The 17,962-nt window shown below is 34.6% G+C and overlaps 1 protein-coding gene across 2 annotated transcripts in view; it reads left to right on the forward strand.

The window, feature by feature from the left end:
- Positions 1 to 17,380, forward strand: part of CDH19 (cadherin 19) — a 105,399-nt gene extending 88,019 nt beyond the window's left edge. For both annotated transcript variants that reach the window (XM_078060186.1, XM_078060187.1), the window contains exons 10-12: positions 9,218 to 9,335; positions 11,293 to 11,544; positions 13,651 to 17,380. In XM_078060186.1, the coding sequence (XP_077916312.1) occupies positions 9,218 to 9,335; positions 11,293 to 11,544; positions 13,651 to 14,141 (861 nt within the window). In that variant the 3' untranslated portion in view covers positions 14,142 to 17,380. The remainder of the gene's footprint in view (positions 1 to 9,217; positions 9,336 to 11,292; positions 11,545 to 13,650) is intronic.
- Positions 17,381 to 17,962: the final 582 nt, after the last annotated feature.

Below are 17,962 nucleotides of genomic sequence, written 5' to 3' on the forward strand. Positions count from 1 at the left end.
TTTTAAAATCTATTAATATTTTCCATTATGTCAATATCTCAAAGGAACAAAAAGATACACATAAACTTTTCATTTGGTGATGCTAAGAAGCCCTTTGACAAAATTAAAACTTAAATTCAGGGTAACAAATGAACCAAGATAAAATGCAGCCATAATAAATATAGTAAGAATAAAATGATAATACTAGCACTCAAATCAATAGTCAAAATCTCGCTTACTACTGAAACACGTGTGGTAGCCTACTTTAAAACAATGATGAGGAAGAAATCTCTGCTTTCACACTACCACTTCATAGTCTTCTGAAGCTCAGGTCCATACAGTGATATGTAAAATACACACAAAAAAGTTACTGATAAGAAGGATATTTAGTCGAGAAAACGAGATCTAGTGCCGAGCTGCCAAATAAATATGATGGAATTTTAAATTTTCTTGGAGTCACATTTAAAAATATAAAAAATGGAGAGTTGGTGTTCAACAGGTATAAAGTTCCAATTATGCAAGATGAGTAAGTCTAGCAATCTGCTACAACACACAGTGCCTAGAGTTAACAATGTGGCATTGTGCACTTAAAAACTTGTTAAGAGGGTAGATCTCATGTTAAATGTTCTTAAGTTTAAAAATTTTAAAAAAGAAGGAGAATTAATTTAATGCATATCTACACAATATATACAAAATACTATCATTTTCACATGTAATAAATTGAAAATCAGTAAGGAAATATTTTATGTTTTCTCATACTGTTAATATCAATCTTTTTTTTTAAAAAAAGATTATTTATGTGAGAGAGAGAGAGAGAGCACAAGTAGTGGGGGAGGCAGAGGGAGGGTAACTTTAAGCAGACCTTCCCCCTAAGCTCGGAGCCTCAGGTGGGGCTCCACGTGGGGATCAATCTCGTGACCTCAGCGGAAACCAAGAGTCCAGCACTTAACCAACTGAGCCACCCAGACGCCCCACTGTGAAGGTCATTCTTGATCTTATTTCCCACAGGCTTAATTGCTGGGCAGGATGACAAATTAAAAAGTGTCTATCTGCTTTGGATAGGTAATACATTCATCATAGAAAATCAAAATGCCAGAATAATTGCACTCCATTCTGGAGAAAATCAGGCACTTCCTTAATGATCTACATGGATAAACAGAATTTTTGTTTTTGTTCTTAGTGTGTAAATGCCCAGGGTGGGGAGGAGAGGAGGGAGAAAGTGCTCAGTGGTTTGCAGAATGAATATAATGAATGAGCTGACATCAGGGCAATTTGCCTTTCCTGTTTGGTGGAAATAGTTCTAATTTTTCAAATTAATGATTCCCATTATCTTAACTGATACCAAATATCTTTTCCAGAAGTAAAGTATAATATCAGCGATTTTTAGATTTTTTCATAACAATATTCTAATGTAAAGACATTTACATTGTCTCCATGTAAAAATTTTCTGTTGCCTAAACTTCCATGGTCCTGCGTTATAATCTGGATTTCTTCTCACCTCGTTTCTCTCTTGTGTCCTGTACTTTTAATTTTTTTTTCAAAATTATTCTCTTTGCTTTCAGTCACACCTATGTCTTAATTAAAGTTCATATTCAAATGACTTCTGGATCTTTATGCCAGTTTTTTCTCCTGTATTTCAAGTTGTATGCCCAATTAACTAGAGATTTTTATCTATATACCCTAAGGTTACACCAAATTGTCTTCCAAACCTGCCCCGTTTTTTTGTTTTTTTTTCAACATCCCTTGCAAAATTACTGCAACTCACCAAGTTGTGCAGGAAGGATGTGTGGACATAATCTTTAATTCATTCTACTCTTGTATTCTTCATATCCAATTAATCATTAATTCTCTTGGTTCCATCCCCTAAGTACCCCTGTAATAGGTCAATTTTACTCTATCCTCACTCTTGAGACCCTACCAGGGACTCAACACATCTTCTGGAGTGAACCATGAACAGTTCTGCTGAAGGACGCTCCTATAAAATCAAACTTCTCATTATCCAGTCTCACGGCCCTCACACAGGGATACACCCACAGTTGTTGCTCATTAGTTATTTTTATCAGTTAAGTCTGAAGGCATGTAGACAATTTCCATGGCCGTCCATTTTTAGTAGTGGGACAGTAGTCTGAAGAATATATTGTGTGTCATCTTAGAAATGGTGAAATGTTACTTTGATGATAACAACTTTCCCTGTGGGAAATTTGGAGCCCGGGAAACGATATCTTCACCTGAGAGCATGTTGTTACCATCTTTATGTAAACACTTCAGCAACTTCCATATAATTTCTCATTAAAAAGAACTTACATTCTGTAACTGTGATTGTTGTTGTCTTTATAGATCACTTCAGGAGGTTTTGAGTACAAACTGCTCCCCTGGATTGTGGCAACAGCTTGTTCACTAGGTTCCCTATTTCCACATTCACACTAAGGATGTCTTCAGAATGAACATTCTAAAATGCAGATTTTTCCCAATCATTTGGATTATGGGATCCTAAATAAAAAATAAAATCATGTTTTTTCCAATTTAGAACTTGTGAGTGGACCTCAGTATAAAGTACAAACTCTGTAATATGCCCTTCTAGAACATTCATGATATCACCACTGCTCACCTCTGAAGTATAATCTAATTTTTGTTTAGATGCCAGGTCCTCTGACCCCCAAATATTGGGTGTTTTAGTCTGCACTTTTCTTCTCCACTTTAGGTATTATATCCCTCTACTCCACTAGAATGTCAACAGTGGTGACGGAGACATTTCGTCCTGGCCCCTGTTTCACCCCCAGGGCTTGAGATGGCTTGGGGTGCTCCAAATACCAAAGAAATATTTGCTGAATATTTCTAATACCTTTGGGGTATTAGTCAGATAATTTTATAATTTATTTTTTTCATTTATATATGTTGATTTTATATGAATTTTATAAGATTTGTTTTAAAAATTAATTTAACAAAAGAAATGAAATATATACTGAGATAAAACTTTAAGAAAGTAAAATTTTTAACTGAATATAAGTAGATATTTGTAAGTAAATGGCAAAATATTACATATCTATGACACTTAAATACATATAATTTGGTTAAAAGAGTCCTTTTTGGAAACAGAGTATCTCTGCTTCTGTCCAGACCATGATATTAAAATATCATGAGCTTCTTAACATTTTTCTCCTAATAACGTGCTAAACAAAGAAAGAAAACAGAGACTATAGACTAAATTTTCTTGTTAGCTCTACTTTGATTATTGTATTAATTAATACTTTGACCTTTTGACCAGATATTCAACAGCCTTTTTTAATCCTTTATTTTATCTAAACAAGTCTAATTTTGTATCATTTCTTCAGTGGAGTGGTACAAAAAGTGACAGTCTTCAAATTTGTTGACAATATTTCTTGACAATGGGAAAAATAATTCACATCTGTAGCTTGATGCAAAGTACAAATACCTAGAATAACTACATAAGCAAGCAATTTAGGTGAAATTTTAAAAATCCTTCCATATATTCATTTATTGCAATTCTCACTTTTTGTTTAACGTGTTTCTATTGAAAGAAATTGTTTGTTAAACACATTCAGAGGAATTGATAACTTATATCAATTAATACTCAATACCTGTACACTGATTTATAGTTCATATTTCAATTTATAGTTTGTAATCTTATTCAAAAATGTATTCCTCAACTAATACTGGAGGTAGATTTCATTGATATGTACTGTTCAGGTAAAGAAACAGACTCAGAATGTATTACCTGTTTGCTCCAAAACATCTCCAAAGGCAAGGGAAGCAAGGGCAAAAATGAACTACTGGGACCTCATCAAGATAAAAAGCTTTTGCACAGCAAAAGAAACAGTCAACAAAACCAAAAGACAACCGACAGAATGGGAGAAGATATTTGCAAATGACATAACACATAAAGGGCTAGTATCCAAAATCTATAAAGAACTTCTTAAACTCAACACCCAAAGAACAAATGATGCAATCAAGAAATGGGCAGAAGACATGAACAGACATTTTTCCAAAGAAGACATCCAAATGGCCAACAGACACATGAAAAAGTGCTCAACATCGCTCAGCATCAGGGAAATCCAAATCAAAAACTCAATGAGATATTACCTCACACCAGTCAGAATGGCTAAAATTAACAAGTCAGGAAAGGACAGATGTTGGTGGTGAGGCGGAGAAAGGGGAACCCTCCTACGCTGTTGGTGGGAATGCAAGCTGGTGCAGCCACTCTGGAAAACAGTATGGAGGTTCCTCAAAAAGTTGAAAATAGAGCTGCCATACGACCCAGCAATTGCACTACTGGGTATTTACCCCAAAAAAACAAATGAAGGGATCCGAAGGGGTACGTGCACACCAATGTTTATAGCAGCAATGTCCACAATAGCCAAACTGTGGAAAGAGCCAAGATGTCCATCGACAGATGAATGGATGAAGAAGATGTGGTATATATATACAATGGAATATTACACAGCCATCAAAAGGAATGAAATCTTGCCATTTGCAACGATGTGGATGGAACTGGAGGGTGTTATGCTGAGGGAAATAAGTCAATCAGAGAAAGACATGTATCATATGACCTCACTGATGTGAGGAATTTTTAATCTCAGGAAACAAACTGAGGGTTGCTGGAGTGGTGGGGGGTGAGAAGGATGGGGTGGCTGGATGATAGACATTGGGGAGGGTATGTGCTATGGTGAGTGCTGTGAATTGTGCAAGACTGTTGAATCACAGATCTGTACCTCTGAAACAAATAATACATTATATGTTAAAAAAAAAAAAGAAGAAGATAGCAGGAGGGGAAGAATGAAGAGGGGGAAATCGGAGGGGGAGATGAACCATGAGAGACAATAGACTCTGAAAAACAAACTGAGGGTTCTAGAGGGGAGTGGGGTGGGAGAATGGGTTAGCCTGGTGATGGGTATTAAAGAGGGCATGTTCTGCATGGAGCACTGGGTGATTACGCAAACAATGAATCATGGAATACTACATCAAAAACTAATGATGTAATGTATGGTGATTAATATAACATAAAAAAAACCTAATGATGTGATATATGGTGATTAACATAACATAATAATAAAAAAATTAAAAAAAATAAAAAAATAAATCCATCTATTATATTAGAATTAAAAAAAAAAATGTATTACCTGTTTGCTCCAAATCCACATATGATACTTGCTTCTTTGCCTAGCTATCAAAGAAATTGCATGTTTTTTTAAAGATTTTTTTATTATTATTTATTTGAGAGAGAGAGATGGAGCATGAGATGGGGGGAGAGTCAGAGGGAGAAGCAGGCTCCCCGCTGAGCAGGGAGCCCGATGCGGGACTGGATCCCCGGACTCCAGGATCATGACCTGAGCCAAAGTCAGCCACTTAACTGACTGATCCACCCAGGTGCCCCAAATTGCATGTTTAATAAAGGTCAGACCTATATTTTGTGTGAAAATGAATGTTGTAGTGATTTTTTTAATCAACATAATAATCTAAGAATGACATTTTAGTAAGCTGGCCCATGTGTGCCCCTTTTTTTTAGAAAAGAAGTCAGTGCAAAGTAATTGATGGACACGAAATGATTATCTTTTTTCCCATGATTATCTTTAAAGTCAAATACTGTTTGTAGTTCCATAAAATGATTAAGTTGAAACTTATGAAACTGCCAATGTTTAACTCTCTTTGACTTAAAAAAATGAAAATTTCATGTATTTCTATGTTATAACATATGATCTCTCTGCATTCTTGGTTTTCACATGGTATTCTTTTATCTGGATCACACTTTTCCCATTAATTCATATTTTTTGCTCAAGTATTAGCTCATTTGCTCAGTTCCACTTTGGAAAATCATTTCTTTTTCCTAAATATTATACTCAGATTATTTTCTTCTTTTTTTCCCCAACCATTATTTTTGGTCTATATCCCTTCTATGACAATTATATTATTTATTTCTCTGTATGTCTGTCTTTTACGAGACTTGGTTTTGTTTGCTTCTTGCATACCACATCCATTACAGTATATTTTTGTATGCAAACTTTATGAACAAGAACAGGTCTAGGGCTTGAACAATGTGCCTGGGAGGAATAGAAAGTGGTTGCCAGGGGCTTGAGGGTAGGCGATATGGGGAAAGGTTGGTAAAAGAATATAACTTTCAGTTATACGATGAATAAAGTCTAAGGATCTAATGTATAACATGGTGACTATAGCTAATACTCTTTGTATAAATTTGCTAAGAAAGTAGAACTTTTAAAAATGGTAAATATGCAAGGTGATAGATATGGTGATTAATTACATGGAGAGAATCTTTTCACAGTGTATATGTGTTTCAAATCATTATGATGTACATTTTAAACATTTATCAATTTTATTTTTCTCAATAAATCTGAAGAAAATATGCTCTGGGGGCCACACGTACTACTCATTTCATACTGGTAGCATCAGCTTGCATTCAAATTCTGACCCAGCCATTTTACTTACCCAAGATACTTAGGTGACTTGAACCTTAATCTAAGTAAATATAAAATGGGGACAATAATGGGATTTATTGCACAGGATAATTGTGAAGATTGGCTATGATAATACATAGAAGTGGTTATTTTTAGATTTTCTAGGCTGTCACCATATATTTCCATTATAGATTTTAAAGTGTCATAAATGGAAAATCACATGTATTGGTTCAGAAAAAAACTGGACAAAATTCTACTGAGGACAAAGGGGAATTTAAAAATTTGAGCTCTCAGAATTTGTCATATTATAACCATCCATGTTTGTCTACTTTGTCTACTCTTTGCTTTTGATTTGCCTTTGCTCCTCTCATCAATGTGTATGACAGTGATGGGCCCCAGGCAAGTAGATGTAAGGAAATAGTTTAGAAATCTAATCAATGCAACAAGATTTTTTCTTAGAATTTTATTTGAAGATTAAAACAAAAACATTTCCATTGTCATGTGAAAGGGAAAAAATGAGCATTCCTAGTCAAGAGTTTTGTGTTCATTAATGTTGGCTCTTTTCTAGAAATTTGTTCTCAAGAATAGTGTACACATTCAGGGTTAATTCAAAAGAATTAATTGTACCTGCTATGTAACTGGTTCTATTATGTCAGTGGCTTCCTATTTTTGCAAAGTGGTGAAACCCATAAAGCATATGGAAGTTCAATTTATAAAGCAAGTGTAAGTGGAAGGATGTACGTTAAAAAGGGGCCAGGGTATTGAAACCTATGCATATTCAGTTTACCTGTACATATGTAGAGAGTAATTTAATTAATAAAATTATTTAAAAATATATACAAAGTCAAAATCTCACCAGTGTTCTTAAGCCTCCATACACAAAAGGAAAACATTTTCAACCTTTAGTCTGATGCATGTATTTAATACAGAAAGTCAGGTAGTGAGATAAATTATTCCTTGTCTAAAAATCAAGACTGCATGTGTCAATACGGTAAGCATGAGTTTTTACAATTTGTTATCAACCTTAATTAAACAAATATATATGTAATGAGATTACACACAGTATTCAGGATACCATCTTGTCTATGCAAATCCCAACAATTCCACGTTTTCATGAAGAAAACACCTTATAAACATGTACTGACTGTATGACAAGCACTTTGAAAAGCTATGACATATAGTTCTTAAAATCATTCCTAAAACTTAAGTATTAGTATCTCCATTTTTTTAAGAATAAAATCTAGTGGGACACCTGGGTGGCTCAATCAGTTAAGCAACTGCCTTCAGCTCCGGTCTTGATCCTGGGGTCCTGGGTTGGAGTCCTGCATTGGGCTCCCTGCTCAGTGGGGAGCCTGCTTCTCCCTCTCCACTCCGCCTGCTTGTGCTCGCACTCTCTCTCTGTCAAATAAATAAATAAAATGTTAAAAAAAAAAAAAAAACTAGTAATTGGCAACACCAGGATTCAAAATATCAGAGTTTCAAGTCCCCCCACCCTTCACTCTGGCTATTATGGTAATCCAAAATAAAAGCATTACCCTAATACAATGTAAATTTATTATTGTAGGCATGGATTGAATGAAAATGTTTTATTAGATTATTTAATTAACACTATATGAATATGATTTGACTAGGAATGTGTTATAAAGAAAAATAAATCGATGGGGGTGCCTGGGTGGCTCAGTCATTAAGCGTCTGCCTTCGGCTCAGGTTATGATCCCGGGGTCCTGGGATCGAGCCCCACATCGGGCTCCCTGCTCAGCGAGAAGCCTGCTTCTCCCTCTCCCACTCCCCCTGCTTGTGTTCTCTCTCTTGCTGTGTCTCTCTCTGTCAAATAAATAAAACCTTTAAAAAAAAAAAGATAAATCGATGTAGAGAAATAACGTACAAATTACACTGGTTTTATAAGACTTCATGTGGAGAGATATCTATTCTTTGAAGTATAACATTATAAAATTTGGGTCTGTCATCTGGCAACTAAAGATATTCTTGTTTGACACATTGTTAAAAGCACTTTAATTCTAGAAAATTCAAAACAATAACTTCTGTAATCAATTTACTTTAATTTCCAGAATTAATCACAATCTCACTATATGATCTTGACAGCATATCTCCTTTTTGACAATAATGAACCACTTGACTGAAACATTCATGTCTTGAAAGAAAAGAATTAAATGTGAACTGATGTGTTCATAACTGTATTACTTCACTTTTTTATGATCTGAAATAGGAATTTATTTGATGTGGAACACTTTTGTTATAATCTTTATGGGTCAAAGGAAATCATGTACATTGCCCCTAAGCTCTAAATGCATTATTTCTGCAAATCAATTTGAAAACTCATTAGTTTAGCTAATACTTCAGTAAGACAATAAGTTTACCACAGCTATGCTCCCAAATGAGCAGAGAATATATAACTTCAACAAATCCTAATGGCTGCTATTCAGATAAGGAAGGGAGAAGGAAAAAAGGAAGAAAGGGGGAAATCAGGCCTAGAGGATGGGAGGAAATTTTGATTTATAGCAGCAGTATTTTGAGAATTTCTAACGAACTTAACTGATAGAAATCATTTCAGCCCCCAACAAGAATTGATTATGTAATATCAAAACACTTTTGAAAGGGGCAAATAAACTTATTTTTAACCTGAGAAAATATTTTAACATTCTCCCCAAATTGAGTTACCCTTGCAATATATACAAAAATTTTGGTAAAGCAATTTTGATAAAAGCTAATACTAATAATGATAATAATCTTGATAACATTAATTATATTCCTGAATCAAAAACCAAGCAACTTGTTTCTATTTTCCCTAGGTGATTCAGACCATCAGTGCAGTGGATAGAGATGAATCCATAGAAGATCACCATTTTTACTTTAATCTACCTGTGGACGACACAAAGAACTCAAGTTTCATAATCATAGATAATGAAGGTAATGCCATTCACTCATGATGGCTTTTGATCCTTTCTTTGAGAAGTGTGCTTGATTTTAAGGGGATTTATAATGTTGCTTTTTATAGGGTTCTTGCAATATGATAATGTTGAGAAATAGAACAGAGTGGCAGTGAAAATGGTAAACAAAACCCGAAGTCAAGTTCTGAAAATACTAGCCCCATTTCTCAGTGGGTTTCTTTAAATGAGAAACACTTTATCAAGTCACCAGTGGCTACAAGACCTTGCAAAACCTGAATGACCCTGCAAATATAATGGCTGTGCAGACACAGCTGTTCCTTTCATGTCCTTGTAAAACTCAAACTTCAATCTATGGGAAAGAAAATGATATATACTTACAGTCATGTTAGCTGGATTGATTCACAGATATTTGGAGTCATTAATTAGAAGCTATAAATATATAAAATTGGTTTAAGATTATTCTCTTTCCTTCAAAATGAAATGATTATATCAATCTAAGGACACAGTGTGCCAAAGGATTTTGTCTGCAGAGACAGAATATCTTCTCCTTCCATACAGAAGTGGATTGACTTTGCATAAAACCACTCTGTTCTTTTTTCTTTCACGTCAGTAAAAGATTTTCTTGTCATAATATGAATCTATTTTAATTTTACTTTATATCTTAAAGATAAGAAGCACCATAGGATTTATTACTCAAGTATCCATAGCCAAACACCTGCAGATGTCCTTCCTTACACCTGATTTTAGGCTTTGATCTATGGAAGATCTTTTGTGGGAGCATAAATGCAGGCATGTTCTCTCCCTTTTCTCCTTGTCAAATTTCTCCGTGAAGGAAACTCAACTAAACTTAGGATAAAAATGCAAATATCAATAGAAGAAATAAATTAGAGCTTAGATTTGTTTATATTAGTATAAGTCACTGGGGTAAAATAAGTATATTAAAACAAAGAAAATAATTAATTTGGTTTAATGTTTGTGATTAAGAATAATCTGATAAAATATGAATTGAAAAATGTAAACTCTCTTACCTTTTCAATCTGCCTAGTAAATAAAATCACAAGTTTTATAGGTTCCAAAGCATGATGGAGAATTCATCTTAAACGATGATTTGGGATAAGTGGTTAGCAGGCACACATTTTCAAACACTTCATTTATTTGCATTTTACTGTTCGTGTATTCTAAGTTTTGATTACTACAGAAAATATTTTGGGGGATGGCAATAAAAAAAAGAGGGGGAAAATATAGGACTCAGACACAAGAAATTGCACCAAAAAAGGTTACTTGGAATATTTTGGGATTCAGGGGAAAACAACTTCAAAAGTGTCAAAGCATATATTGTTCATCTTTGTTAATTTTTTAAATGTTCTGTCTAGAAGAGTGATCAGTGCTACTGAGGTTTAACTGTTAATCTGAATTTTAAATAGAAAATGGGTTAATAATGTCAAAGTAAAATGAAACATCCCAATAGAATTTTTCCTACCAAATGAAACTAATCCTTCTGTCTCATTAATAAATGCATGATTTGAGACCACTTGCTCTGATATTGGTCTATGACTTTGAAAATCTTGTGTATTTATAGTATTTGTGAAAAGAATGAGTTTCTATTAGAAAAAGCACTGTCATGAGTAAAGAACCCAAATGAAACTCATACTGTCATCATAAATTTAATAGCAGCCTCTATAAAATATTGACATCTGTTTGAAAAGCTGTTTTCTATGTTCCACAGTTAACGTTTTCTATCTTTATCAAAGACATTTTGGAACGGATTCATGTAATTCATCTAATTATGTAATTAGGGTTAAGGCAACGCCAAATCAATAATGACTTTCTGAGTGGATCTTTTGACTTTTTATCAGAAATTTCTTCTTTATTATTTAAACTTACATGATATAGCTATACTATTGCTCTAGTACATGTAACTGGTATGCATTTCTTTTATATTATTGAAAAATTATGCACATGGGTTTTTGTTTTAGATAACACAGCTGTAATTTTGACCAATAGAACTGGTTTTAGCGTTCAGGAAGAGCCTGTCTTCTACATGTCTGTCCTAATTGCTGACAATGGAATCCCGTCACTTACAAGTACAAACACCCTTACCATACACATCTGTGACTGTGATGACTCAGGCAGTACACACACCTGCAGGAATAAGGACCTTACACTTGCCTTGGGATTCAGAACAGAAGTCATACTTGCTATTTTGATAAGCATCATGATAATATTTGGTAAGTAGTGCTGAACTGAACCCATCTTCATTTCCTGGAAATAATGTGATAAATATAAAAAATAGTTAATTCTATTATCACAGCATGGTATGGGCGTGTGTGTGTGTGTGTGTGTGTGTGTGTGTGTGTGTGTTTAATTGCTCTTCTGAATATGTTGCAATTCTTAAACCAGTGGAGTAAATGAAAAATAAGAGTGACCCTGCGGGGCTGGATCTCACAACTCCGAGATCATGACCTGAGCAGACATCAGGAGTCGGCCACTTAACCAACTCAGCCACCCAGGTGCCCCAAACTCCGTTTTTTTTGTTTGTTTGATTGTTTGTTTGTCTGTTGTTGTTGTTTTTAGAAGCAGATGTTATATTCACTTTACAGATGAGGCAAATGAACCCCAAAATGTTTTAGTCAGGCTTCCAAGACTACAAATAATTCATTTTGTGTAACCTTTTCTCTTTCTTTAACATACCAGTATATATAATCTAAACCCTCTCTTGCTTCCCTTATAACTTCATGTCAAAAGTCAACACCACTTTATTGAGTGTTGAGAACAATTATATCAGCCACGGGCTCTATAATCCCAACCTCACTGCTCAAAATGGCCTCTATGTTTCAGGGATTGCTTTGCCCTCACTCTTCTATTATTTCTCAAAGCTTCAAAAAATCATGCATTCCTCTTTACCATCCAAATTACCATTCTTTCCTACCCAGCCTCAGCTTTTAAGATAATTTTTAATGGTCTTTGATCCTAAAACCGAATATAGAGCTACATAGCTGGGTATCAGAATCAAGTGTAGTAAAAACAGTGTAGTGTTTGAAGGGTGACAAGTACTGATTTACTCATAGGGACAGACCTAAACCAAGTCCAAAAACCCCATGAGTAAACCAAGGACAGCCTCACAGTCAGGGCATGAGTAAGATTTAGATGGTGGGAAGTATGGGTCAACCAATAGTCAGTAGTTTTCTTTGAAAGTGTCATGAATACTCTCTCCAATTCATAGATTGAAAAAATTATTTATTAGCTCCCTTTCTCTATCAACCACATATCTTAGCTGAGCTTCACAGTACCTGGATTCAAACTCAATGACCTTATTTCAAGAACACTATTCCAATTTTTTAAAAGGTAAGATTTATATAAAGTATTGCCTAATGTATTTCTCTTTATGATAATATTAATAACATCACTTCATGTTTGTTTCAATTCCTATAGGTGAAATTCTGAATAGTTTAAAGGCTATGAAAGGGTTGGCTATTCTTGATACACACACACACACACACACACACACGCACGCACAATTTTCTCTAAAAATAGAAAAAAAGGTGCTTTGAAATTACTCTGTTTTTATGTGATATTAAAATTATCTTATGTAATAAATATTGATTGTGGGCGTACCAGTGTTATGATTTTTAAAAATCATAGTTTGGGCTTTCTGAAATTAATGTGGTATCACTGAGCACAGGTTCTAAACCAACTATCTGGTGGCATATACTTTGTAGTCAATGAATATTAACGTAGAAAATAATTATGCCACAGAATTAGTCTCAGTGGGGAATTTCAAACTGCTCTGTTGTGCTTAACTTCTCCTAACGTGGATTATTGGTTGCTAAAATTGACAAATGCATATAGACTGAAAAATGTTCCCTTATGCTATTTTTCTTTTTCTGTTTTCAATATATAAAAAATACAATTTTAAATTGATTATCATCACAAAACAGTTCACTCTTATTTTTATGATGTTTTTCTGCTCTAAATCATCAGCCAGAAATACTGTTATACTGCCTTATGTCATTCTGCATGACCCTTTAGTAAATTTTCAACAGCAAATACTGTAGTTGAGTTTTGGGGATTCAAAAGTTACCCGAGGATATTCCACTGGGCAGGGAATGATGTCACCAAGCCCTGCATTGTTCAAGGGTCAGCTGTTTGTTTTCTTTTGTCTTATAATCATAAAATCTAAACTCATGTCTTGAGCTTTTAACAAAAGCAAGGATTGTAAAGTTTATTATAAATAATATGTAATATTGATGAATATAAACTTATATTAACATATATTAACATATTATACTTATTATACTATGTTAATTAATGTTCTCGTACGCTTTCTTTGCCAGGGTTTGTTTTTTTGATCTTAGGACTGAAACAGCGAAGAAAGCAGACTCTCTTTCCGGAGAAAGGTGAAGACTTCCGAGAGAATATATTCAGATATGACGATGAAGGGGGAGGAGAAGAAGATACAGAGGCTTTTGATATCGCGGAGCTGAGGAGTAGCACCATCATGCGGGGACGCCAGACACGGAAAACCGCTGCGGCAGAGATCGGGAGCCTGCCCCGGCAGTCCTTGCAGGTCGGCCCGGATAGCGCCATCTTCCGGAAATTCATTCTAGAAAAGCTCGAAGAAGCTAATACTGATCCTTGCGCGCCTCCTTTTGACTCCCTCCAGACCTACGCTTTTGAGGGAACAGGGTCATTAGCTGGATCTCTGAGCTCCTTAGGATCAGCAGTCTCTGACCAGGATGAAAATTATGATTACCTTAACGAGTTGGGACCTCGCTTTAAAAGATTAGCGTGCATGTTTGGTTCTGCTATGCCGTCAAATAATTAGAGCTTTTTTTATTTTTAAAATTTTAAAAATGCTAATATGTGTTTGGGCAAATTGGTAGTCTCTTAGTTAAGAGTGGTTTACTCCAGTTCTCGGTGTAGGGGAGAAAAGTTGTAGCGTCTTCGGATTTCCTGGGAGTAAATACCCCTTGGTTATTTCAAGCTACCCACATGTTGTCCCCGAATACAGATGTGGAGTGATGCTAACCACCAGCTCTCTGCAGGCCAGCTCTGGCATGTAACTGAAATATTCCTCTAGCATTTTTTTTCACTACAATCCAATACAAAGTCTCAAAATTTTTGAATGTTTAATGTGAGAAAGGCCCTGAACTAGATCACCTTAATATTATTTCATTTATCCTTTTTTATTTTTTTTTAATCTTACCAAGTGAGAGTAAAGTGTTTATGTGTTTTAAGTTCCTGATGCGACATGGAGATAACACCTAGTAGAATCTGGGTGATTATATAAAATTTTCAAAAACTGTTTATTTTTTATGAATAAGCAAGTTTCTGACTGAGATTCTATGATTCACAATAGTTTGATATTTTAAAATCATTGTCAAGACCATACTTGAAAACTGATTTCAAATTTAGACAGATTCTTGGTCTATGTTAATTAATCAAAGATACAGTATAGATTTGTATTGTCTTTGATATTACAGATTTGTATAAAAAAGGAAGTATGAAAATATGTCTGGGAGATTTTTATGTCATTTTTATATGTAACCAAAACACATCTTTATCATGTCACAATGCAATAACAAAATACATGTCAAGGTTTACTCAACATTAAATTTAAACTTTATGATAATTGTGGAAAGCGTGAAAAATTTTAAGTAAATTTTTATTGCCACTAAAAATGATAGCAATAAATGAAAGAAGTATTTGATTCAAAGTTGAATTAATATTCATCCAAAATATTTTGATCACCCTTACTGATTCTTACCATGCATAGAATAAAACATTATAAAATTCTCAGCATTTCCTTTTTATTAAGAACTTAAACCAGAACTGATTCTTCAGTGTCATTTTTTTATTATGGGATATAAAATTAGGTGCAATAGTTACTTTTATTGTAACATTATGAAGGAAGTATGCTAAGCTGCTGGACATGATAAAATCCATGGTAACATCCAGATAACAAGCTTTATGATAACATCAGATAATAAGATAATAAAACCCTTTAATTTTAATCAGCATTTTAAGAACAATCCTTATTATTCTATCCAAATCAAGATGGAATTCAAAATTCATAGGTTGAACAGAAAGAAAATGGTGAATACAGTGTCCTCAAAATTGTCTTATATGTTCATTTCTTATTAGCAGCATGTGAAAATGAGCTGAACCAAATTGACCATATATATTTAGGTAAAATATTTTGAATAATTTTTAGCTAAAGATAGTGGATTTGAATAGCTACAGTATTGTTTTCCTCTGTACTTGGAAACATAAACACCACACCATGTAATAGAAGCAAGGTTTTCCATCAATATCAATTCAGATACCATTATGTCAGCAACATAGGTATCATCACCTTACAAAAGCCCAAGACTGGAAATACAACAATTTAGGAGGATATTAAAAGTAGATGAGAAGTCATAAGCCATAGAAAATCTTTATGCATTCATATCATCATTTACTTAGGGAAGAGTGTGAATACTAAACAAAACAAAATGTTAAAAGAGAAAAACTTGCTAGTAAAATAGAAATGTATGAGTTGAGAGAACATTTCTATTTCTATCATATTGACATAAAAATTGAAAGAGTATAATTGGGGATATTTTCAGGAATTATTCCATAAAGGATTATTCCCCGTATTTAAACGATAGCATTACATAATCTTGGTTGAAGAACTGGAAAGTACGATAAACAACAGGTAAATCAATCCATGGAAGATAGATGAGAAAAACAGAAATAGGGTTTTCTGAGGATCCAGTAGGTTCTGTCATGGGACAGAACAACTTACCAATTTGGATGAACACTTTAAAAAATGACCATCTGCTCAACGGGGTTTCATGTTTGAGCCCTGTGGCACTAAGCAGATGTGTTAAAATGAATTCTGGCTTAGTTGGTGATGGGATTGTTAATTATAGGTACATAGGAAAAGAACATACATGGTTGCATATCTATTTGCTAGTCTAAAAAGTGTCCTTTTAAACTATATCAAAAAATACTATCTGATTCTTGTACAGAAGTTGCAATTTCCTAGAAATTATACTCGGTCACATTTCAATCACACCTGACCTTTTTGTAGTCACCTGGGTGTGGCAAGAACACAGCTGTATCCTAAGCTAAAGACATGGCATTAAGATCTCATTTTTGTAAATTTTCATAAAGGCTAAATCAATGCAGATATTTATGAAAATAGCACAGCTTCACATTAATACCTGCAGTGCTTAAATATTACCCTTCGTTAACTCACAGGTTTATGTGTAAGTCTGGAATTACTAATGGTTGAAACAAGAAAATATTTAAGGTCCTTTATAGGGATCAGAAACTGCCAGGGACCCTAGGTGTTCACTACCTACCTGGGCTCGCGCCTACCAGTTCTGAGTATGAATTAGTGCACTTTTGTTTAAATAACTTTGTGAACTCTGTTGGTTGAACTGTCTGCTCTTGGCAGAGCTGAGTTTGTCATCTGTAAAATAAGGCCCAGCCCCCCTATTTCACATGATTGTTGTGACGAAGAAGCAGTACCTGACCCAGTAAAGAACCGCATCATTACGAGGGTTGATGCGATGCGGCTGGAACACGCAGACCCCTTTTCCTTCTAGTACTGAGCGCTCTCCACAGCTTCACAGCTTGTGATCTGAATCAACTTTCTGACCCGGCACAGAAGGCGCAGAAGGCCAGGGGTTCTTCTCTCCGGGCTCATTTCTGCATTCTTAACTCTCCCATTCTCACATTCTAGGCCTGAGACAGTCTGTCCCCAAACATTTCTCTTTTCCTTCCATTCCCTCACTTCATTCAGGTCTGTGATCAACTGTGAGTTCCTCAGAAAGGCCTAACCTGACCCTAGTCTTCCACCGTGGCCCTTGCTCTGCCTTGCTTTTCTTCAAATCACTTAGCCACCTGGTATTACAATATATACGTACTTTTTTTTACTTGTTATGTCTTTATCACTTATTAGAATGTAAACCCTAATGGGCAAGGAATTGTCTGTCTTGTTCATTTGTTCTTGTCTAAAATTGTTTGTAGCACATAGTAAGTGGACCAATAAATATTCCTTAATGTAACAATGAATTCCAATCTATTTTACTTGGTCATGTATAGAAGCCACATTGGGTTTTGTTAAATAATAATATGGAATTAATATATTTTTCAAAATAGGTCACCACTGGGCAGTTCTTGGATACACTAAGATTTTTCAAAATGTTTCTAGTCATTATATGAGTTTGGCATTTTAACTTGTGTGGACATATTGGTATTATCCCCAGGGGCAAAAAAAAAAGTAATGCCTTTAAACTGTTCAGTCAAAACAGGTCCTGCGATAAATGCTGTAGAAATTCTCATATGAATAACTTCCCATGAAGTGTGATGAATATGAAAATATGTGCAATGCGTGAGAATTCTGCTTCCTGGTTACAATACAAAACTTGGTAACAAATGTATTGTTAGACTTACAAGGCCACTGGAAACCTACAAGGTAGCTTCATGTTCTTTTATATGACATAAAAGACATTAGATATCAAATACACTAAAGGCTAGGAGACAAATTAGAGAAATAAATGGAGGAAAGGAATATGTGGCTTTTTATATTTCCAGTTATGTCTGCCTGTCTGTCTATCTATCATCTTTGTATCTATGCATCTATCAATCACCTAT

This window comes from Halichoerus grypus, chromosome 13 (genome assembly GCF_964656455.1).
Source record: "Halichoerus grypus chromosome 13, mHalGry1.hap1.1, whole genome shotgun sequence".
Lineage (NCBI taxonomy): Eukaryota > Metazoa > Chordata > Mammalia > Carnivora > Phocidae > Halichoerus > Halichoerus grypus.